The sequence below is a fragment of the Triticum aestivum genome, chromosome 6A, assembly GCF_018294505.1.
Source record: "Triticum aestivum cultivar Chinese Spring chromosome 6A, IWGSC CS RefSeq v2.1, whole genome shotgun sequence".
Lineage (NCBI taxonomy): Eukaryota > Viridiplantae > Streptophyta > Magnoliopsida > Poales > Poaceae > Triticum > Triticum aestivum.
Genome location: NC_057809.1, coordinates 94781285 through 94804154, shown reverse-complemented (window position 1 = coordinate 94804154; position 22870 = coordinate 94781285). Strand labels below are relative to the sequence as shown.

The window sequence follows — 22870 nt, the reverse complement described above, 5'->3', positions numbered from 1 at the left end:
GTTTTGGGGCTCTACTTTATCTAGGGAAAAGCTTAATAATAGATCCCGAAGAGAGATAAAAACAGGTAGTGGTTTTGGGGCTCTACTTTATCTACGAAAAAGCTTAACAATGATCTATATATGCACCATTCTAAAATGCGAAGTGCGGCATCAGTAGCACAAAAGCTTTGTTCAGACCACTCAAATGCTTGCAATCCTATGGCAACAGGGAGCATGGACCATTGCATTGAAGCATTGGAGAACGGGAGCAGCTAGGAATTGGTCGTCCGCGACGGCGACCTCACCCAACCGGTTTGTCTCCGGCTGTCGTTGCCCTTCCAGATGACAATGGTGATGTTAATCTGTAAGATCGACTCCCCTTTGTTCGAGTCTTTGAGGGAAGCTTCCTGGAATTGCCGGCGACGACCTCCTTGCTCGGGTCGTCTCCGGCTGTCGTTGTCCGGGAATTGAACGCGGAAAATGACAGTGGCGATACTAACCTATAAGATCAACCTCCTCCTTGAGTAGCTTCCAGGAATCGTCTTCTTGGCTGCTTTCCAGGAAACAGCACAATGGATTCACAGCCTTGCAATCTCCGTGTACCTGTTTTTTCCACGCTGAATTTTCCAACGCGTTACTCCCCACGCTGCTATTTGCCGGGGCTCCTCATATCCCGCTGGCCTACAACCGCATCCCCATATCCCGCTGCACCACCAGTCCACCACCTATTCCACCTCCGGCCGCGGATACGCCACGGCCATCCACCTCTTGAGCTCCGGCTCACCCAGTTGGACTTCTCCGGCACCACTGCAGCTCCTCCCTTTGAATCGCCGTCACGCTCACTTGCAGCACGCGAGCGGGCTGCTGAGCCAACACCAGAAGGAGCCTAGGTATTGAGATGTCTGCACCGGTGGTCAGCGCCACCATGGGGGCGATGAACCCCCTCATCGGCAAGCTCGCCGCACTGATGGGCGACGAGTACAAGAAGCTCACGTCAGTCAGGAAGCAGGCCTCGTTCCTCAAGGACGAGCTTAGCGCCATGAAAGCTCTCCTTGAGAAGCTTGAGCTCATGGATGAACTGGATCCCTTGGCCAAGAACTGGAGGGATCATGTGAGGGAGATGTCCTATGACATGGAGAATTGCATCGATGACTTCATGCGAGACCTTGGAGGTGCCGATGCCAAGTCGGGCTTTATAAAGAAGACGGTTAAACGTCTCAAGATGTTGCGAAAGCATCATCGTATTGCTGATCGGATGGAAGAGCTCAAGGCTCTTGCTCTACAGGCAAATGAACGACGCATGAGGTACAATATTGACATTTCTTCATTAATATAGGAGCTCCTCACTTCCAATACTATTCACATGAAATTGGTAAATACCTAGTTTTGTTGTCTCCGTGCAAAGGTACAAGATTGACGATAGCATCAACTCTACTACTCATGTCATTGCTGTTGATCCTCGTTTGTCGGCGATCTACAAGGAGGTAGCGGGCCTTGTGGGTATTGATGGCCCAAAGAAAGAACTTAAAAGTTGGTTACAAAATACCCAAGAAAAACTCAAAGTGGTGGCTATTGTTGGATTCGGAGGTCTTGGTAAAACTACACTTGCCAAACAAGTGTATGATGAGATAGGAGAGCAATTCAATTGTAAGGCATTTGTATCGGTTTCTCAAAGACCTGATATGACAAACCTCCTCCGTAGCCTACAGTTGGATCTCAAGGTGGAGGAGTCATCTCGTACTAACGAGGTACAAGATATCATTGCTCGTCTTAGAGAGCATCTCACACATAAAAGGTAATAATTTTCTTCTAGCTGTCGCTTGTGCACTTCAGTGGTTAAATACCTGTGAAAATTGAATCATTTTACAACATTCCTCTAAATTGGCATAGTTTAGTGATTTTTAAGTATAGTGGCTACACTAATGTCAAAGATGTGTTTTAACCTAATGCTAGATCTTGTTGGGCTTTCTTGCTTTTGAAATCATGACCTCATAAGAAGTATATTATCTGTGTTTCAAAGTACATGATGGTTTGTTTATAGCTCAGTCAACTTAAAGTTAGTTATATTTTGCCTTCTACCCAATATTTTCTCGTCCCGCCTATACTTGTATGAGTACCATGTTCAGGTCAAATGGTGCTTAACGGTGATTCAGTTAAATATATAGTTATTTCTCTATCAGTAACCTCAGAAATCCTCAATTGCAAAACCATAAATTTATATGTAGTTCGTAAATTTTGCTTATGGTTGGTCTTTTAGACAATATTGCTTACAACAAAGTAGAAAAACACCTTCTGTTTTGAAATAAAGGGTTTAATTAGAAACACAACACAGATTGTAGGTTATCCGCAAACCCTCTTTCATGTGTCATACTGTACTCTTTAGTACATTAATTTTTTGTAAGGCATGCAAGGGAGGTCATCAATATGACTGGCGAACATCGAAAGTGCTATTCCGATCCCGTGAGCTTGGATGAACAGTAAAAACAAAAAAAAGGGAAAACATTTAAAAAAATCTGAATTGTTTGTGTGCCAAACATTGACAAATGTTTTCATTGCTTGCAAAGCTTCATCATGAAATGACATTTGTGGAAGACATGGCAAAAAAATCGATGCTCCGAAATGCTTTTGAGAATAACATTTTGGAGCATCGATTTTTTTCACGTTTTCCACAAATGCCATCCAATGATTAAACTTTGCAATTAATCAAAACATTTTCAATGTTTGGCACAAAAAAATTCAGATTTGTTTTTGAATTTCTTTCCCATTTTTTTTGATTTCACAGTTCACCAGAGCTCACATGAACTCGGGATCAGAACAACCGCGTCCAGCGAGACATGTGTTATATGCCACTAAAAAATATATCATTGGATTTTTCATCAAAATTTCTAAACATACACATTTTGTGTCATATTACACACATTTCGTTAGTTAAACTGAAGACATAAAAACCCATGCCTGCCTATTGCTGGAAATATTGGCACCTTATTGATTAATCTAACCCATGAGTAAACTGTAAGCATGACAATCATAGTATGCAACTCATATCGATACCTAAGCATGTGAGCACGTATACATAGACACAAAACATCTATCAACGCATCATATATGGCTAGCACATGAACTAGTAGGGATGAACAGATCAAACACTCCAATTGTCCATGCCAACGCGGCGGCGACAACAGCAGCCTTGGCGTCGTATGTGGATTTCTTCTTGGCAGCGGCGTCGTCAGCCATGCTATCAATGTAGGGGAAGTAGTGGAAGCAGAGGAGGACAGAGACAGGGACGGATCGGGAGCAACCACATCGAGACACTCCCTAAAAACCTTATTTCCGTTCTTCTAGGCAGGATATCGAACGACATGGAGGCACATGCTCTCTAGGGTTGTGTAGAAGGGAGTGAGTGAGTTAAGGTTCACTCCGCAAGACAGGACTCAAGCCCGCGAAGAACCCACGGTCCAACATCTTTTTTTAGGACAAAAACGCTAGACATGTCCAGCTTTAAATTAGTAAAGCCATCAGGGAGCATCCACATAAGTTTAACTTACACAACCATATAGTTCAAACAGGCCCCAAGGCCAATACGAGCGTTGCATAACAAGGTCCAAACTAAGGTGACAAGACATGGATTAATATAGGCGAACTGAAGCATCACTCCTTGCCTCCCCAAAACGCAACCGACGCCAACAGAGCCAAGATCCAGCTACCAAGAGTGGAGGAGCCTCGAGATATTGTTGCTGATCTTCTCCATTGTGGCCCTCGTGTGTTTAGCATCGTGTTGTTTCCCCAACGGTGTCCACATCTGAAGAAATAGATGACATTTAAAAATTACATCAGCCGGATGAGCAAGGTTTTTTTCTCTCGATTGTAATCTTATTCTGGATCGTGCATAAGGACCACAATAGCGCACCCACGCAACGCCACAGCATCCTAGCATTAACCCCCTTCTGGGTTTGTAGCACTGCCAACAGATCCGAACCCGACATTGGGTTCCAGTTCTGGTGGAATACATCCCTAATGGCACTCCACACAAACTTAGCTAAGACGCATTGAAATAAAGCGTGGTTAGCGTCCTCGTTGAGCCCGCACACTACACAAGAGCCATAGGAGGGGCCATTGCGCTTGGCCACATTGTCAGCCGTTGGGAGGCGATTTCTGAACATTTGCCAAAGGAATATCTTAATCTTGAGCGGAAGCCCAGCCTTCCAGAGCCCCCTAGCTATGTCCAAGGCGCTTCCTTCGGTCAGTTTGTCATACAATGATTTGACCGAGAACTTTTCGGACGTAGCCAAGTCCCAAGAGACCACATCAGCCCCCAAGCTGAGAGGTCGGTTTGCTATCTTTGGCTGCAACACGTCCCAACTAGTCGCTTCTTGCGTTGAGAGGGGCCGCAGAAAGTAAATCACCGGTGGTGAGGTATGCAAGGCGTCACCCACCATTGTGTTGATGCCCGTGGCTATACGGTAGAGTAACGGGACGAACTGCCACAGCAGGCTGTCCTTGAGCCATTTGTCTAACCAAAAGCGCGTTGACATTCCGTCATTTACGGAGAAATGGGCCCCTACCGTGAACGCCGGACGTACTGCCTGAATCCCGTTCTAGAAAGTCGAACCCAAGGGTTTAGCTTTAAACTAATTCTCGTCCGGGAAGTACTTTGCCCACAGCAGACCCGCCCAAAGTCCCGACTCATTTTGGGCGAGTCGCCACCATCACTTGGTAAGCAAGGCAACGTTCATGAGCTTGGAATTGATGATCCCCAAGCCGTCAGATTTTTGGGGTCTATATACCGCCGCCCACTTAACCAGGTGGTATTTCCGCTTTGTTCCTGCTCCTTCCCAAAAGAACCTAGAGCGCGGGGTGTCTAGTTTCACATGCACCCCATCCGCCAGTAGGAACATACCCATCGTAAAGAGTGGGAGGGAGGAAAGGCTGGAATTGGTGAGGATCAACCAAGCTGCCGACAACATAAACCTTCCTCGCCACGGGCTAACCCTGTTTGCCACTTTACACCATATAACGGTTCCGACTTGGAGATTGGAATCTTCCGATGGGTGACCGGGAGACCCAGATACTTAATCAAAAATCCCCCAAGCTTGCAATTAAGTAGGTTTGCAATCCGCATACTCTCTCGCTGGTCCATCCCCATAGTGATAACTTCGCTTTTCAGGAAGTTGATTTTCAACCCCGACAAAATCTCGAAGGCGAGGAGCAGCGGCTTAATGGAGGCAATACTATGGTTGTCAGGCTCGAATAACAACATAGTATCGTCCGCAAATTGCAAATGAGTCATCCCCCTGGGATGAGGTGGGGCACCAACCCTCTGATGTGCCCCGCTGCTCTGGCCTTTGCAAGCATAGCCGACAATGTGTACGCTACGAAATTGAAGATGAGCGGCGAGCTAGGGTCGCCTTGGCGGAGACCCCTCTTATTTCTGAAAAACTTGCCCGTCTCTCCATTAATTGTCACCACGGTCTGCCCACAACTGACCAGGTGCATAATGCGGTGACCAAAGCCCACCTCAAAACCCTTTTGAGGAGCACCTCCCGAACGAACTCCCAGTTCACTCGATCATATGCTTTCTCGAAGTCGAGCTTAAGCAGAACACCCTTCCCCTTGGTACATTTTAGCTCATGTACTATCTCGAGAAGCATGATCGGACCCTCCAAAATATTATGGCCATTGAGGAAAGCAGTCTGGCTTTTCAGGATCACATGTTGTGCTATGGGCTCCAATAGTGACAATGGCACTACTGTAGCGACTCATCAATTAATCCGAGATTAATTAACCATTCCTGAACGACAAAAATAAGGCTAGGCTAGGCTCATTCCTGCAACCCGCGGCGCACGTGTCATGACGAGGCAAGGTGGGCGGCGACGAAGGAGGCGCGTCTACAACTCCTCTTCCCAAGCACCCAATGGCATGTGGTAGAGAAGCCCTTGTAAAGGGGTCTCACTCTCACTACACTAACAGTATGGTACTAAACTTCCCACCACTTGCCATGCACCTAAATGGGTTTTAGATATTAATCAGGGATTATTGTCTTGTATGGGCCAAAGCTCATCTATAATCCAACAATCCCCCACCAGATCTCGAGGCACATAAGTTTATCAACTGTTCCAAACAATGTTTTGATATACCAGAATTTTCAATTGAGACTGTTAACTTGAACTTCCACCTAGAGCAACAGGATTAGACTTCTTCATAAATGAACAATGGACTATACCTTGAATTTTCAGTTTAGCGTGCAGAAGTTTCACCTAGTGTCAGCTGATATGTGGCTGCCGAAGGGTAAACCCCATGGGTGGAGCTTATTAGTCATACTCCTGGCCTTCTCATGAGCTTCCTAGAGATTACCCTATCTCATAGACTATGGTCAGTAGTCGGGTTCACATAGGTGTGTTCCTTCCAAAGATTGTTATGTAGGATATCATCTTGCTTATACAAGCTTTGGAACACATTAAGACAAAATTCATCATGCCTTACATATTATGAGAGTATTGCATCTTCAACGGAGTGGGTTAGTAAGGATAATCTCCCCAGTTGACCGCTGGATTGCTTTCTCAGGTTCTAATTCACGGGATCTCCGATCACATAGGTTGGGTTACCCCCATGGCAACTTACCTGGGTCTCATGCCCATCTCCCTCGATGCATTTTCTATCACAATCCTGATAGCCCTTTCATAAAGGGATCTACCAGGTTCTTAGCCGTCTGGATATAATCCAACGCTATTACTCCGGAGTTTCTTGAATGTGTGGTCGATTTTAATCTTCTTCTTATATGCTTTGTGGATTGCATGTTGTCCTTTGAACTCTTAGCCTTGTAAATCACTATTTGATTATCATAGTTCATAAGGATAGCCAGGACTAGCTTATCAACCATTGGCAAATCCATCAAAAGCTCTCGAAGTCATTCTGCTTCGATGCATGATGTGTCTAATGTTGTAAGTTATGCTTCCATAGTCGATCTCGTTAAGATCATCTACTTGCAAGACTTCTAGGAAATAGCACTGCCACTAAGTGTGAACACATATCCACTTGTCGCTTTCATCTCATCGGCATCAGATATCCAATTTGAATCACTATACCCTTCAAGTACCATCGGGTACCCAGAATAGTGAATTCCATAGTTCACAGTACCTTGCAAATAACGCATCACTCGCTCAACAGCATGCCAGTGCACATTCCTGGATTGGAAACAAACCGGCTCGGTTTGGAGACAACAATATGAGATATCAGGTCGAGTAGCACAAGCTAGGTATGTGAGTGAACCAATTACTTGAGAGTATCTCAATTGATCTATAGCCGTGACTTCAAACTTTCGAATCCGCACGCTAGGATCATATGGTGTTGCACAAGATTTGCGATCAAAATATTCAAAATGACTCAAAATCTTTTCAACATAGTGCGATTGCAGAAGTGTAATTTCATCCTCATTATCTCTCAGTAGCTTGATGTTCAAGATAACATCAGTCACGCCAAAATCTTTCATCTCAAAGTTATGATATAGAAAAGTTTGACCTCCTCAATGACTTTGCGGTGGGTCCCAAATATCGGCATGTCATCAGCATACAGACACAGTATAACTCCTTCGGCCCCACCATAGCGATAGTATACACATTTATCAGCATCGTTAACAACGAAGCCAACAGATATCAGAGTTGTATTGAACTTCTCATACCATTACTTAGGCACTTGTTTCAGGCCATACAAAGATTTCAATAACTTGCACGTCTTTCTTTCCTGACCATTTACTACAAAGTCATCTGGCTGTTGCATGTAAATTTCCTCGTCTAGCTCTCTGTTAAGGAAAGTCGTCTTAATATCCATCTGATGGACGAGAAGACCATGTGAGGCAGCCAACGAGAGTAACACTCGAATGGTTATCAGTCTAGCCAAAGGTGAATAAGTATCTAAAAAATATTCTTCTTCTTTCTGGGTAAAATCCTTGGCCACAAGTCTAGCCTTGTACTTCTCAATAGTACCATCGGTTCTAAGCTTCGTTTTGAACACCCACTTACATCCCAATGGTTGGCAACCATAAGGACGATAAGTGATTTCCCATGTCCCATTAGCCAAGATGGAAACCATCTCACTACGGACCGCACCCTTCCAATAGTCAGCATCTGGTGATGCATAACCTTCTGAAATGGAACTAGGGGTGTCATCCACAGGTACACGAGGAAATCATCATCAAGGACTTTGCAGTACTTTGTATCTTGCTTCTAACAGGAGCTTCCTCGTCATCCTTCATGGAACTTTCATCACCTTTGTGCTCATAATATTCCATCGGAATGGCAGGTTCAAGAGTCTCATCAGATTCTAGTCAAGAAGTGCTTTGCATATCTCACATGGGGAAAATATCCTAAAAGAATGTAGCATCTTTAGGCTCCATGATCGTACCAACCTTCATATCATGTACATTAGATTTCACCACTAGAAATCTACAGCCAATGCTATGCTTGGCATAGCCTAGAAAAACACAGTCCATAGTCTTCGGACCCAACTTACGCCTTTTAGTTATCGGATGTTGACTTTCGCCAAACAGCCCCAAGTGCATAAGTAAGTGAGTGTAGTTCTTTTCTTCTCCCATTGATCATAGGGAGTTGTCTCATTATCCTTCGTGGGAACTTTATTCAGGACATGACATGATCACAATACAACCTCCCCCCACCACACCATGCCTTGGATAAAACCTATGTATCTAACATGGCGTTAACCAAATCTGTTAGAGTGGGATTTTTCCGTTTGGCAACCCCATTTGACTAGGGTGAATAGGGAGGCGTCCTCTCATGAATAATACCATGTTCCGCACAGAATAAATTGAACTCATTAGAAAAGTACTCTCCACCATGATCAGACCGAACTCATTTTATTTTATTTTCAAGTTGGTTCTCAACTTCTGCCTTACAGATTTTAAAGTAGTGCAGAGCCTCATCCTTAGTATTTAACAAATACACATAGCAGAATCTAGTGGAATCATCAATCAACATCACGAAATACTTCTTTCCTCCTTTAGTCAACACATTCATCTCGCGCAGATCTGAATGTATGAGCTCTAGTGGTGCCAAGTATCTCTCCTTCGCAGGCTTGTGAGGCTTACGAGGTTGCTTTGCTTACACACACGAATGACACTTAGAGCCTTTGGCTAAAGTGAAACTCGGGATTGGATCCATCTTGGCTAGCCGCGTCATACAACCGAAATTAATGTGACAAAGACGTGAATGCCAAACCTCAGATTCTTTCACACTAGAATGAATTTGGTTCATGTCTTTATTATAGAAATCCGCTAGGGAGAGGCAAAACAAACCTCCGCAATCAATCATTTTCCAACAAACAGTACATATCGAGATATGACTACTTTATTGGACTTGGATACTAACCTAAACCCTTCTTTACATAGAAGGGAGCCACTAACGAGATTCTTCTTGATGGCGGACATGTTGCACGTCCTTCAGTTGCATGATCTTTCTCGAAGTAAACTTTAGATCTACCGTGCCAACACCATGAACAAAAGCATGCGAGCCATTCCCCATCAGGACGAAAGCATTCTCGTGTGACCTGGTAAGAAGAGAACGAAGACATGTCAGCACACAAATGAATATTTGCATCTGTGTCAACCCACCAATCCGTGGACTGATAAATTGGAAGTGCGGTAAACAGATTACCATACCTAGATGCTCGATCATTGTTGCTCATAGTCACATTGATTGGCTTGGAGTCCTGTCCTGATTTCTTGTACTTGTTTGGACACTTGTTTGCCCAATGTTCCTCTCAACAACAAGTAAAGCAGTCATCTCTCTTTTTGACTTTCTTCTTACCCTTGTTCTTGAAGGTAGTATTCTGCTGTACAGTGTTCTTTCCCTTGAACTTGTGGAAATTCTTCTACACCACATTGACGCTAGAAGAACCCTCTGCCCCTTTTATGTGTGAGTCATTTGCTCTTTTGCTCAACACTTAGATGACCGATGACGTCCAAAACAGAGAATTCTTGTCTCAAGTGCTTGAGAGAAGTAGCAAAGTTCCTCCATCCAGGAGGGAGTTCTAACCATCCTGTAATCATGGAACTGCTCTGTAGCATATAGTTCGCTTCCAGCATCGGTTGTGCCGAACTTAACTTCAAGTGCATCCCACAAGTTTTTGGCAACTCGCATATGAATATATGTTTCAATCAACTTGTCTCCAATCACACTCAGAATTGCTCCCACAAAGATGGTGGTTGCCTCCCTAAACGCCTTCTCCTGTTCAGGAGCAATCGTTTTCATGGGGGACACACCACCAAGCCAGGACACGTTCATTGTTGTGAGCCACAAGGTGGTCCTTGTCTGCCAACCCTTTGGATTGCTGGAAATATTAGCACCTTACCGATTAATCTAATCCACGAGTCGCCGTCCATGGTGTCGATGCGGGCAGGATAAAAAATAAGGCTCGGCTCATTCCCACAACCGTCGGCGCGCGCGCGTCATGACGAGGCGAGGCGGGTGGCGGAGGAGGAGGAGCGCACGTGTAACTCCTCTTCTCAAGCTTTCAATGGCATGTGGTAGAGCAACCCTTATAAATGAGTCTCACTCTCATTTCACTAACAGTATGATACTAAACTTCCCGTCACTTTTCATGCACCTAAATGGGCCTTAGAAGTTAACCAGGGATTATTGCCTTATATGGGCCAAAACCCATCTATAATCCAACACCTACAACCCAGATGGAGGGGGTAGCATGTTTTAAGGGCAATCACGGTGCATTGTATCTTAACACGTCATCCTAGGTAGTGAAAAAATCTTAGAGACAATCAACTCAATGCACTATATGTTAAGGGTCGTATCCAAACGATATTGTATCAATTATATTATGGATCTTTTTCTGCATCTCAACATCGTGGCCTAGTAGTGGAGAGAAGGAAAGAAGAGAAACGAGTTAAAAAGACCCTATCTACACTAAGCATACTGCAACTCTACTCTCTTTCCTCTTTGATTACACAGTGTCACGTCAGCATTTATCTATGCTAATTGTCATTGTGAGTGCCCTAAGTATTTTATTGGCCTGCTGTAACTATAGCCAACTCGTGACTATTAATTAAAAGCATAAGAGCAAGGTTAATAGTAGAGCAAAGTGTTGGCTATATCTTGTTGCCATGTCATCTATAGGCAAGCTAATAGCCAACATGTATAGTAGTTAGCTACAAAGAAGTACTAATTTATTAATCTATGTCACGCCTCACACTCTCAAAATGTTTTTTGGAGTCCCTGTTGCAGTTGTCTCTTAATCTACAACTTGCTTTCCTTCTCTCTTATCCAACTCAGCGAAAATATAATATTTTAATCTTTATAGCCTACTTACATGCTAAATTGACGGTGGGACTATCATCAATTTGCTTGAACCCTTGTTTTTTTGTCTATGTTCACTTTCATGTTTTGGTGCTTTCGTCTGCAACTTGTAGTCATATCATAATTCAGTATAGCTAATGTGTAAAAGAAAATTAACAGGTACCTTATTGTAGTTGATGACTTATGGAATCAATCAGCATGGAATATCATGAGTTGTATCTTTCCAGAAGTCGGGAATGGAAGTAGAGTAATAGTAACTACACGAGTGGAGGATGTGGCTATTTGGGCGTGTCACAATGACCATGAGTGTGTTTATAGAATGGAACCCCTCAAAGAACAAGACTCAAGAATGTTGTTCTGTAATAGAGTATTTGGTTCCGGATATGCCTGCCCATCACACTTAAAAGAAGTTTTGGTTGAAATTTTGAAGAAGTGTGGAGGCTTGCCACTTGCAATCATCACTATAGCTAGTCTATTAGCTAGTCATCAAACAAGGTCAACGGACAAGTGGGAGAGCATAAGAAATTCTTTGGGCGCCAAGATTGCCACAAATCCCACCTTAGAAGAGATGAGGAGTATACTAAACCTTAGCTACATGCATCTTCCTCTTCATCTTCGCCCATGTCTCCTGTATCTTGGCATGTATCCAGAAGACGAAATGGTCAGGAGGCATGATCTGGTTTTACAATGGATAGCTGAAGGCCTTGTCAATTGTTCTCATGGGTCAGACTTGGAGGATACCGGGAAGAGTTATTTTAATGAGCTTATCAATAGAAGCCTGATTCAGCCGGCTGAGACCTCAAAGTCTGGAGAGGTGGAGTATTGCAGAGTACATGATATAATGCTTGATCTGATCGTCAGCAAATGTGCAGACCAAAATTTTATCAACGTGGCATATAATTGTGAAGGCATGGCAAGAATGCATGCCTGTGAGTACAAGGTCCGTAGGTTGTCCTTGAAATCAAGCACCAATGATGCAACATTGAGGATCGTTGATACTAGCATGTCACAAGTTCGATCATTTGCACAATTTGGAGAGTCCAAGTACACACCTCCTCTTTCACTATTTAAGTACCTTCGGGTGCTGGTGTTTATATTCCCATTTACGAGGAGTACGATAGTCGACCTCACTGCAATCGGTCAATTGTTTCAGCTAAGATATCTGAAGGTTTCTACATTCCCAAGCTCAATAGATCTGCCTGCTGAAGTTCGCGGGCTTGTTCATTTGGAGACCCTGGAAATATCTGGTGGTGCACGAAGCATCCCGTCAGATATTGTTTGCTTGCCACGGTTGTCTCGTCTGATCCTTCCGATTCAACCATGTCCTCCTCAAGGGATTTCCAACATAAAATCATTGCGTGCACTACACTGTATGAATATCTCGCTAGAGGATATTAAGGGCCTTGGTGAGCTGACCAGCCTGAGGGAGTTGAGGATTTATACTGATGTGGTGGCGGGTGAAGTTGATGCTTTGGTATCCCTAATTGGAAAGCTCCATGGCCTAAAATACCTCAAGGTCAGTGCTTTGTCTTCTCAACATCATTGCGGCCCGATGTACTCATTATCCAACCCTCCTCTCCATATCGAGGATATTAAGGGCATTGGCGATGAGCTGACTGGTCTGAGAATGCTGAGCTTCTCTGGCAAAATGGTGGCGGAGGAGATAGTTGATGCTTTGGTCTCCTCAATTGCGAGGCTCCGTGACCTCAAATACCTCTTTGTCAGTGCTAATGGTGTGTTTTCTAAACATTCTTGTTGCCGGATGTACTCGTTATCCAACCCTCCTCTCCATATCGAGGTTCTTTATATGCTAGGATGGATATTGAAGAGAGTTCCCAATTGGATTGGCGACCTCCATTGCCTCCGCAGCCTGACTTTGTCGGTTGAGTAGCTATCGACTAATGAGGTTCACGTTGTCGGAAAACTGCCCTCCCTCATTGACATGTTTCTCTCTGTGTCGAGTATCACTGAACATAGTGGTGCCGCCAATAGTCCGCACAGGATTATTTCCAGTTCTGGAAGACCTTAGACTCGTCTCTGATGATGCTATGGTGAGTAAATTGCAAAAAAACATCACAATTGGGGACCCTAATTCAGAAAACCACCACCATTCGATTTTTTTTCAAAAAACCACCATCATTGTGCTAACAGTTTTGAGAAAACACTTATCACAGGATTAGAGATGTTTGACGCAAAATCTGACTGCTGGATCCCACTTGCAAGTGATGACATGGCATGAAAAATTGACTCCGTCCGCATGGACCGTTAACTTGATGTGAGCCCACTTGTCAGCATCTCCTATCTCTCTTCGTCCCTTTCTCTGGCATTCCATCGAGCAGTTCGTGAGCTCTCTGCCGGCGGCATCCGGACAAGGAAAGAGAACTGCCTGGGTGGCCGGTGCCGTTTGGATCCGTCGTCGGAGATGTCACGGATCGCTGGAGGTCGGCGGCAAGCGAAGGAAGCAGCAGGTGGCAGGCTACAGCCAGCGAGGTGGCTGGTCGTGGCCGACCCGGGCGGCGCGGTGCGGCAGGCGCGCCTGCGTCCCCCGGCGGTGGCAGCCACCGCCTCCAGTCATGCCCATCGGAGTGGAGCCGGGCTGGATCTCCTCATGCCCAGGAGCTGCCCCACAACGCCGGCGAGATCACGAAGTGAAGGAGCCCTGGCGCACAGCAGTGTGCAGCGGGGAGCCACGACGGTCTCCACTGGATGTCCCTCCCGTCGACCTGCAGGTGGGGGCTCAGGCGGGAGGACGAGGCCGGAGAGGCCCTGGTGCTTGCTGCCGTCGTGAGCTGGTATCCGCCGTTGCCCTCCCGCGTGCTGGATCCGGCGGTCGGCATGCCCGCTGGCACAGCGGGAGGTCGCATCGCCCCGGATCCGCCGTCGGGGCTGCGCTCGGGGCCGACACCGCTTGGATTCGTCGCCGGGCGGCGCACGGAAGCCGGCAGTGCTCGAATCTGTCGCCGGGACATGGAGAGTGGCGGCGGTCATGGAGCGACGGGGCAGTTGCCGCGCGGTGCCAGGCCGCGGCGGCTTTGCAGCGACGGTGTGGCGTCTCCGTTGACCCGGCCATATGAGACCTCCTCGTTCAGGCAGTGGGCGCCGCCGGCAGTTGGATCCTGGACGGCAGCAAAGGGTGAGTCGGGGTGGGGAGAGATGCGTGAGGTGGGAGGTGGGCCGGTTTAGTTTAGTAGCGGCGTTATCTCGTCCTCGCTACGTGGCACCTGACCATGGGACCCAGCGGTCAGTTTTTTGTCAAACGTCTCTAATACAGTGATAATCCAGTGATAAGTGCTTTCTGAAAATTGTTAGCACAATGGTGGTGGTTTTTTGAAAAAAATTCGAATGGTGATGGTTTTCTGAATTAGGGTGCTCAATTGTGATGGTTTTTTGTAATTTATTCTGCTATGGTATGCATGGAGTTCGAGGCAGGGGCGATGCCCAAGCTGCGACAGCTCCATCTACAAGTACATGATGGGTGGGGTGGTGCTACACCATTAGGGATGGAGCACCTGTTAGCCCTCGAGCACATCCGTGTAGGTGTCACATCCTCCGTCCACAAGAACAGTGATGTCGAGTCTGCCTTGAGGAGGGCAGCCGATGTGCACCCAACATGCCCTTCTGTTCAAATGTATTTATATGATGATCGGCCTTCTCTGTAATATAAATCTCCCCTTGTTGTTCTACTTATTCATTTACTCTTCTTGTATTTACCTGGTACACATTCTGTTTATCGCATAACTGCACTACATACCTTGTGATTTGTGATGTCAGAGTTTGCAATGATTTGGGCGGATCTGAATCTTGGCTAGCCGAATGCGGTTATTCCTGCATGATATGAATTGGTCATATTAATATCTACGTACATCATGTTGTACTATATGCAGATGATCTTGGATGCGTAGTCTGCACACTGTGTACGCAATTGCTGGATAATACGGTGCGAGCTGTCTATGTTTGCAACTAGACGAAGGCATGTCCATCCTTAATGTAAGCAGTTGAACATCCATATTTGAAGACTCGTCTTCATCATCCTTAATTGATTAATATACTGTACTAAAATAATCCAGGCGCATCAATCTTTTTGCTTTGAAATCCATAATTATTCGGTTCTACTGTTTTTGTGAAGCTTACCGGGTTCATCGGCATGCATTTAGTTTGAGAATATTCAGGATATAACCTGTGAAATATGCCCTAACTATCTTGTGGACCTAACTGTAATCCCGGTAGATCCCTCTAACCAAACAAGGCTTGAGGCACAAACCTGATGAATCACTGTAATAGCAGCGAAAATCCATGAAACCGAATTTTTCCTGACTCTAGTTTACCACAAGTTCCTGATCAATGCTTGCTTGGGAAAGCCAGACAACACCCTATGAACAGTCCCCCTTTTTCACATCATACGAACAGGCCCGTTCCTAGACTAAAAAATCCAAACAAGAAATTCAACAGCCATAGCAAGAAGACTTAGTAGACTCCGATAAACACGGAGAAAAAAAGATTAAGATTAACCTGTACTGGAGAGCACGGAGCTAGGCTTCTTGGTCGGCCCACGATTAGTTCATGTACTGCGCCCCCACCTCAAGTCCCACGCTATCGCCATCACAGGTAGCGATGAGGAGATCGGAGGAAGACCATCATTTTTTTTGTGGGAATTTTCTTTCTGGCAGACCTGGCGGCTAGGGCTTTGGACGAGCAGAGCAGAGCGGAGCAACCGCTGAATCGTCGCGCGTCTTCCAACCAAGGGCGATCTCCCTCGCGTACGCGCAGTGCGGCATCATACGCTTTGGGCCAAGCCCAGCCCAGTCTAGCATCACCGGCCGAACGATTTGGGCGTATACGGACCCTGTCCACCTGAATACAATTATTTATTGGTGCACGAATTTCTCAAAAAAATATTATTGGTGCACGATCTAGTAAATGGACATATTTAATCGCTACATGCTGTTTTATGTGCAGATGACATTGGATGCGTACCACTTCTTTCATCAAAAGTGAAACCACTGTATACGCAATTGCTGGATTGTGAGAACTGTTAATGTTTGCAACTAAACAAAGGCATGTGCATCTTTAAAAATTGCTGTTTAAAATTGTAAAGCCACTGTATACGCAATTGTAAGCAGTTGAACATCCATATTTGAAGACTCGTCTTCACCATATACTGCACTAAAATAATCCAGGCGCATCTAACCTTTTGCTTTCAGATCCATAATTGTTTGGCTCTACTGTTTATGTGAAGCTTAAAGAGTTCATCGGCATATGCATCAAGTTTGACCTTTTGCTTTCAGATCCATAACTGTTTGGCTCCTGTTTATGTGAAGCTTAAAGAGTTCATCGGAGAATATTCAGATCACTACTTTAGTAATCTAAACGCTTTTATATTTGTTTACGGAGGGAGTACTTCTGAATACGTAACTGGCTCCAAATGTGGCTATATCGACATTCCGAAGAGGGATAAAAGAGTTTGTTTTTGGCTCCGCAAGGAAAGCTTAAATAAAATCGAGCTCCGAACTCTGTAGTGTGACACCATGAGCACAACTTTGTTCAAATCATTCAAATAGTCAGGTTACATGCATTTACTGCTAAAAATCACTAGCATGAAACACCAGCATAGAAGCTACACAGTACAAGGTTCAGCATGAAGAAAGAAAAAGTACCCCTTGGATCATATGGTAACAACACTGCCTCACCATCCCCCTGTGTTCCGACATTACCTACCATCTAGGATAGCCGGGAGCATGGAACAACGACGAAACTCAGGCCAAGTCAGTTTGGTTTCGCAGCACGGGAGGGCGCCGCCACATGACATCTACTTCGAGCATCAGATACAACAGCAGATACAACGCCGTGGAGGAACAAGAACTATGAAGATTGGTCCTTGGCGGCCTCCTCACTTTGGTCCTTGGCGACCTCCTCACTTGGTCCATCTCCGGCAGACGTCGTCGTTCCGTCCAAGAAGCGAACAATGACGACAGTGATGTTGTCAGCACTGCCCCTTTGAGAAGCTTCTTGAAGTAGTCCCTTCGCCGCTTGCTCAGGATCTTCTATTGGCTTGACCATGGCAACAGCTTCCTGGAAATTGAATATTTGGGTTAACCCATTGAAACTACAGGGAACTAGCACCATGTCAAGGAGAATCTTCAGTAAATATGCACTTACATCGTTAGTTACAACATCCCATAGCCCATCACTAGCAAGGATAAGGAATTCAAGTGAGCTGTCAACTACCTCCTCCTGTAAATAAATAAATAAATAAATAAAAGGCTCAATCACCAAGTGTATAGCCTTTATCTTCCCCTTATAGTAAGAAGGGGTGCCCATTGTTTCTTCCTTGCACAAAAACAATGAAGAACTTGGATGAAAAGTTACATTGCACTGGTCAATAAGAAATCTCTATAAAGAGACTACCTAGAATATCTAATCAAAAATCTGCAAGTCTAGGTTGTAGTTGAGAACTAGGCAAGGAAACAAAAGCCAAACCTTGATCTCTGGATCAGCGACAACATACTGCTTTAAAAGTTTGTCACCAAATGCTCGAGAAACAGCAAGAACACCACCAACACGCCATGTCCCTGCAAAACAAAGAGCAGTAAATAAACAGGAATGATGCTAGTAATAAAGCACTTGCTGAAGTAGGGAGTTTTTTAGGCCTCGTAAAAATACCAGCCCACATCACAAAGCCTCCAGCTTCCTCAATTCTCTGTCTCTCGTCTGTCTGGTCAGGTTTGTGATCCCTGGAAACCGCAATAGCTGAAATGGTGGGAAGCAGAAAACATCATGATCGTCTAACGCCAGTGAAATGAGATTACATGAGATTATGTTATGCAGTCAGTTTCAACTGCCATGTACCCATGGAGAAAAAACACAACCATATGAACTTTCCGATGAAACCAAGAGTGCACGAATCACAGTATTACAGACAGTGGGACTTACCCTTCCCTCCTTTAGAAACAACAGCTCTAGAATCACCAACATTTGCAACCACCAAGCGACCACCGACAAGAATAGCTGTTGAGGCAGTTGAGCCAGCATCTCTGGTGTGGCTACTATCAGCTTTCAGGAACTCTGAATCGGTATGATTGAATGTTTCAGCTGCAGAGAAGAAACACAAGGAAATCATGATCACACTCTGCCTGGGTAGAAATATTTAGGTTCACAATAGTTTATGAATGATAGGCATACCAATAGCAGCCTTTGTATCTGTCATGAATTTCGGATGCTTGATTAAATTGCTGAAAAGGTGCTTCTTCACATATTCAGCTGCTCGAGCTCCGCCGTGACCTGTATGAAAAGCCAACTATACTAGTAAACACAATTGATCAAGGAGCTGCTGACATATGAAAACCCTGAACAATTAATATAAAAATACTGGCACAAGGCAACACATACCATCAAATACGCCAAACAACCCAACAGTCTCTCCATCAACATCATCCACTCTTGTCTCGTAGAAATCCTCCATAGATGCCCTTTTCCCAGCACAGCTTGCAAACCCATAACTGAACCTGCCTTTTTCACTGCAATGGCAATTGGGGAAAAACAGTTAACAGAAGGTCCAAATTCACGGGCTCACAGCACCAATTATACAGCATTTCGTGTGAAACCAGATGTGTCATACTTCTGAAACACGACTACTTTCTGTACTTCCAATATATGAAACAGAGTATTTTGAGGTAACAAATTCCCATATTTGTCCTCACTTTCATCAAATTTTCTTCCGAGGTAGAAAAGCACATATGAGTAAATTGGTGGAGTCTCATAAATTACATGATTAAGTATCTCAGTATCTCACATAGATATGGTTAGACATGCCATGGATTTCTATCTGCTCCAATGATTATTTAATGAATCTCTTAATATATATCTCACTGTAACGCCTTTAATTACACTTATTCAAGACCGTGTGGACACGAAGATGTTAATACAGCAGCCAAATCAGATCGATATTTCATTTCCCCAGATCCTCACGGCAGGACTTCTCGCCCATGTGGCATGTGATCCCTCGGAGAATTTAGTACCCGAAAACACGAGCATGAAACTAAAATGACCCCCGAATTTATTTTCGCCAGTTGGACAGATCCAATCGAAAGGGCTGCCTGCCACCCGTAACCCATGCCCCAGACGAATTCGCCCATACCCACTCGACGCCCAGACCACCAGGCACGGCAGAGGCAAGAGGCAACCTACCGCGGCACGCTCGCCTCTCAACAGCTACGGATCTCTCCTCCTCTCCCTCACAGAGAGGCTACGGAACCACGCGAGCACCCATAACGGATCAGCGAGCCCCGCCGCGAGAAAACCAGCCACGCAAAGCAACCAGGACGCGCGGGCAGGAGAAAGGGCGGGCGGCTCACCTGATACCGCCACCGGTGACCGGCAAGTCGTCGCCCCTGAACCCCATCAGGGAGCACCCCTCGTCGTCCTCGCGGCACCACCAGCCGTGCGACCGCCCGGCGAGCAGGGACAGCGAGAGGAGCAGGAGCAGGAGCAGGGAGGCGGGGGAGGGGAGGCGCGTGGCGGCTAGCGATGGCCCCGGCGACCTCTCATGCATGAGAGGGGCGAGAGGGGGGGAGGGAGATCGGGATTGGGGGCGGAGAGAGGGGGTAGGGTGGGGGTGGGGTGGGGAAGGAGAGAGGAAAGGTGGAGAGAGAGAGGTGAGGTGAGGGGAGTGGATGAGAACGATCGGCGGGGTGGGTGACGTGGCGGGAATCGGGGAGGGGAGACCCCCGCCCGTGCCCGGTCAACGCCCTGCTTCCGTCCCCTTCTATTATTGCGTGTACACCTCACCCCGCTCTGCTTTATGTTTCTGGTTTTCTTTCGTGCCATTATTTTGTCGCCTTTGTTTCTGGAAATTATTGTTTCTGTCACAATCTTGGCTTGGATTTTGGTGTATTGTTTGTCGTAGATTTAGCAAAGTATAGTCATCGTTTTTTTTGAACGGAAAGTGTTGTCACCGTTGATAGAAACTACTCACTCCGAATGGGAGCATAGAGCGTGCGAGTACTCCTTTACAACCGAGCACTTAAATGTTCATTTAATCTTTGCGGATAATTAATGTGTCTTTGGTTGGAGCTTAATTTGAGTGTGATGATTAGAGCTTGAATGTACTGAACAAGTTTGACTGGATTGCACACATCTTATGTACTACTCCCTCCGTCCGGAAATACTTGTCGGAGGAATGAATGTATCTAGATGTATTTTAGTTCTAGATACATCCATTTTTATGCATCTCTGCAACAAATATTTCCGAACGAAGGGAGTATTTATTTAGTCTTTATCATGAACCACATATACAAAGCAGCAGTGGCGGCGCCAGGATTGCACCACGCCCTCGTCCGTCCCAGACCACCTTCGAGGACCGTAGCTACAGTGTAGCATTGTAGTTACAATGATGCTAAACGAAGGAATCAACCTTCAAACCACGGGCAGTGCGATCCGAGTTGCCTGGGGCTGTCTCCGCCGTTGCATAGCAGTGATAAGCAACCCAACACTCAATGTTAAACCTTTGGATGAAAAAAAATCTAGCCAAAATACTTTAGGCAAATTAGAGTTATTGATTTGAGAAACACCCTAAATTTTTTTGTCATTATCATCGGTATGGATCTTCTCGAGTTTGAGCAACTTGGAATTCACAACATCTCGAATCCAATGATAGCTCACATCAATGTGCTTGGTTCAAGAGTGATAGCTTGAACTCTTGGAGTTATTGATTTGAGCAACATCCTAATTTTTTTGTCACATTCTTGTGTCGCGTCTCTGACATGTGTTGCCCAACTAATGGTGACAAAGACATTTCGACACCAATACATTATCTTGTATGCACACACAAACCAAACCCCATGTATAGAGAACCCGAATGGATATGCACTACGTCGAGCTCATCTGCAACCAGTACTTGGCCCTAGCACAAACATATAGGAGGCATCCGGTGGATCACTGCGATTGGCTACCTACCGGCTTACCTTTAAGCTTTTTGTGTTTTTCCTTCTCTTTCGCTTGCCATGTAATGATTTGAACCATATTAGTTTATGTGTGTGTGAGAGAGAGAGATAATATATCAGGTACCATAACTTCTGGTATCATAAACCACCCCACTGCCATTCCCTAGCACTAGCCCACTTTTGTTGAAAATTTGTGTGTCCGTTTGATTTGCAGGCCAATCGAAGACATGGAGCCATCGTTCAGGGAATTCATCGACAAGTGAACCACTCCATCAATGAAATGCGCCAGAAGATGCGTCCTAACACCCCTGTGGTCTATGGAGATCGATAAACTAATGGTGTTGTTGTTGGGGAACACAGTAATTTTTAAAAAATTCCTACGCACACGCAAGATCTGTCATGGTGATGCATAGTAACGAGAGGGGAAGAGTGTTGTCCACGTACCCTCGTAGACCGTAAGCGAAGCGTTATGACAACGCGGTTGATGTAGTCGTACGTCTTCATGATCCGACCGATCCTAGCACCGAAGGTACGGCACCTCCGCGATCTGCAGACGTTCAGCTCGGTGACGTCCCGCGAACTCTAGATCCAGCAGAGTGTCAAAGGAGAGTTTCGTCAGCACGACGGCATGATGACGGTGATGATGAAGCTACTGAAACAGGGCTTCGCCTAAGCACTGCAACGATATGACCCGAGGTGGGGTGCGCCCCAAGGGGGGAATCCTACTCCTACTAGGAGTAGGTTCCCCCTTTTCTAGTCCAACTATGAGAGGAAGGAAATAGGAGGGGAGAAGTAAAGAGGGGGCCGGCCCCCAAAGCCCTAAACCAATTCGGTTTGGGCCTAGGGGGCGCGCCCCACAGCTCCCTTGCTGCCCTCTATTTCCACTAAGGCCCATGAAGGCCCATTGACCCCCAGGGGGTTCCGGTAACTCCTCGGTACTCCGGTATTTATCCGATGACCCCTGGAACCTTTCCGGTGTCCGACTATAACCTTCCAATATATTAATCTTTATGTCTCGACCATTTAGACTCCGAACAACCTTCGGTACATCAGAACACATAAACTCATAATACCGATCGTCATCGAACGTTAAGCGTGCGGACCCTACGGGTTCGAGAACTATGTAGACATGACCGAGACTTATCTCCAGTCAATAACCAATAGCGGAACCCGGATGCTCATATTGGCTCCTACATATTCTACGAAGATCTTTATCGGTCAAACCGCATAACAACATACGTTGTTCCCTTTGTCATCGGTATGTTACTTGCCCAAGATTCGATCGTCGGTATCTCAATACCTAGTTCAATCTCGTTACTGGCAAGTCTCTTTACTCGTTCTATAATGCTACATCCCGTAACTAACTCATTAGTCACATTGCTTGCAAGGCTTATAGTGATGTGCATTACTGAGAGGGCCCAGAGATACCTCTCTGATACACGGAGTGGCAAATCCTAATCTCGATCTATGCCAACTCAACAAACACCATCGGAGACACCTGTAGAGCATCTTTATAGTCACCCAGTTACGTTGTGACGTTTGATAGCACACTAAGTGTTACTCCGGTATTTGGGAGTTGCATAATCTCATAGTCATAGGAACATGTAAAAGTTTATGAAGAAAGCAATAGCAACA

At 45.5% G+C, this 22870-nt stretch overlaps 2 protein-coding genes across 3 annotated transcripts; one reads left to right on the top strand and one right to left on the bottom strand.

Moving 5' to 3' along the window:
• Window positions 1–394: 394 nt before the first annotated feature.
• LOC123132259 (disease resistance protein RGA5) lies at window positions 395–14988 on the top strand. 2 transcript variants are annotated; one of them, XR_006464601.1, is made up of 4 exons: window positions 396–1284; window positions 1385–1774; window positions 11457–13348; window positions 13472–14988. XR_006464601.1 is itself a non-coding variant. In XM_044552046.1 (3 exons), the coding sequence occupies exons 1-3, from the start codon at window positions 878–880 to the stop codon at window positions 13186–13188; spliced, it is 2529 nt and encodes an 842-aa protein (XP_044407981.1). In that variant the 5' UTR covers window positions 395–877; the 3' UTR covers window positions 13189–14988. The 2 variants fall into 2 exon arrangements, 1 of the variants encoding a protein (XP_044407981.1); XM_044552046.1 differs by having other exon boundaries at window positions 395–1284; window positions 11457–14988.
• Window positions 14989–16815: 1827 nt separating this feature from the next.
• On the bottom strand, window positions 16816–19923 carry LOC123132260 (probable protein phosphatase 2C 10). Its single transcript, XM_044552047.1, has 8 exons — window positions 19649–19923; window positions 18684–18811; window positions 18477–18575; window positions 18228–18386; window positions 17958–18044; window positions 17775–17866; window positions 17454–17528; window positions 16816–17366 (listed from the first exon to the last, which is right to left on the bottom strand). Exons 1-8 carry the CDS (start codon window positions 19843–19845, stop codon window positions 17157–17159), a joined length of 1047 nt encoding a protein of 348 aa, XP_044407982.1. The 5' UTR covers window positions 19846–19923; the 3' UTR covers window positions 16816–17156.
• Window positions 19924–22870: the final 2947 nt, after the last annotated feature.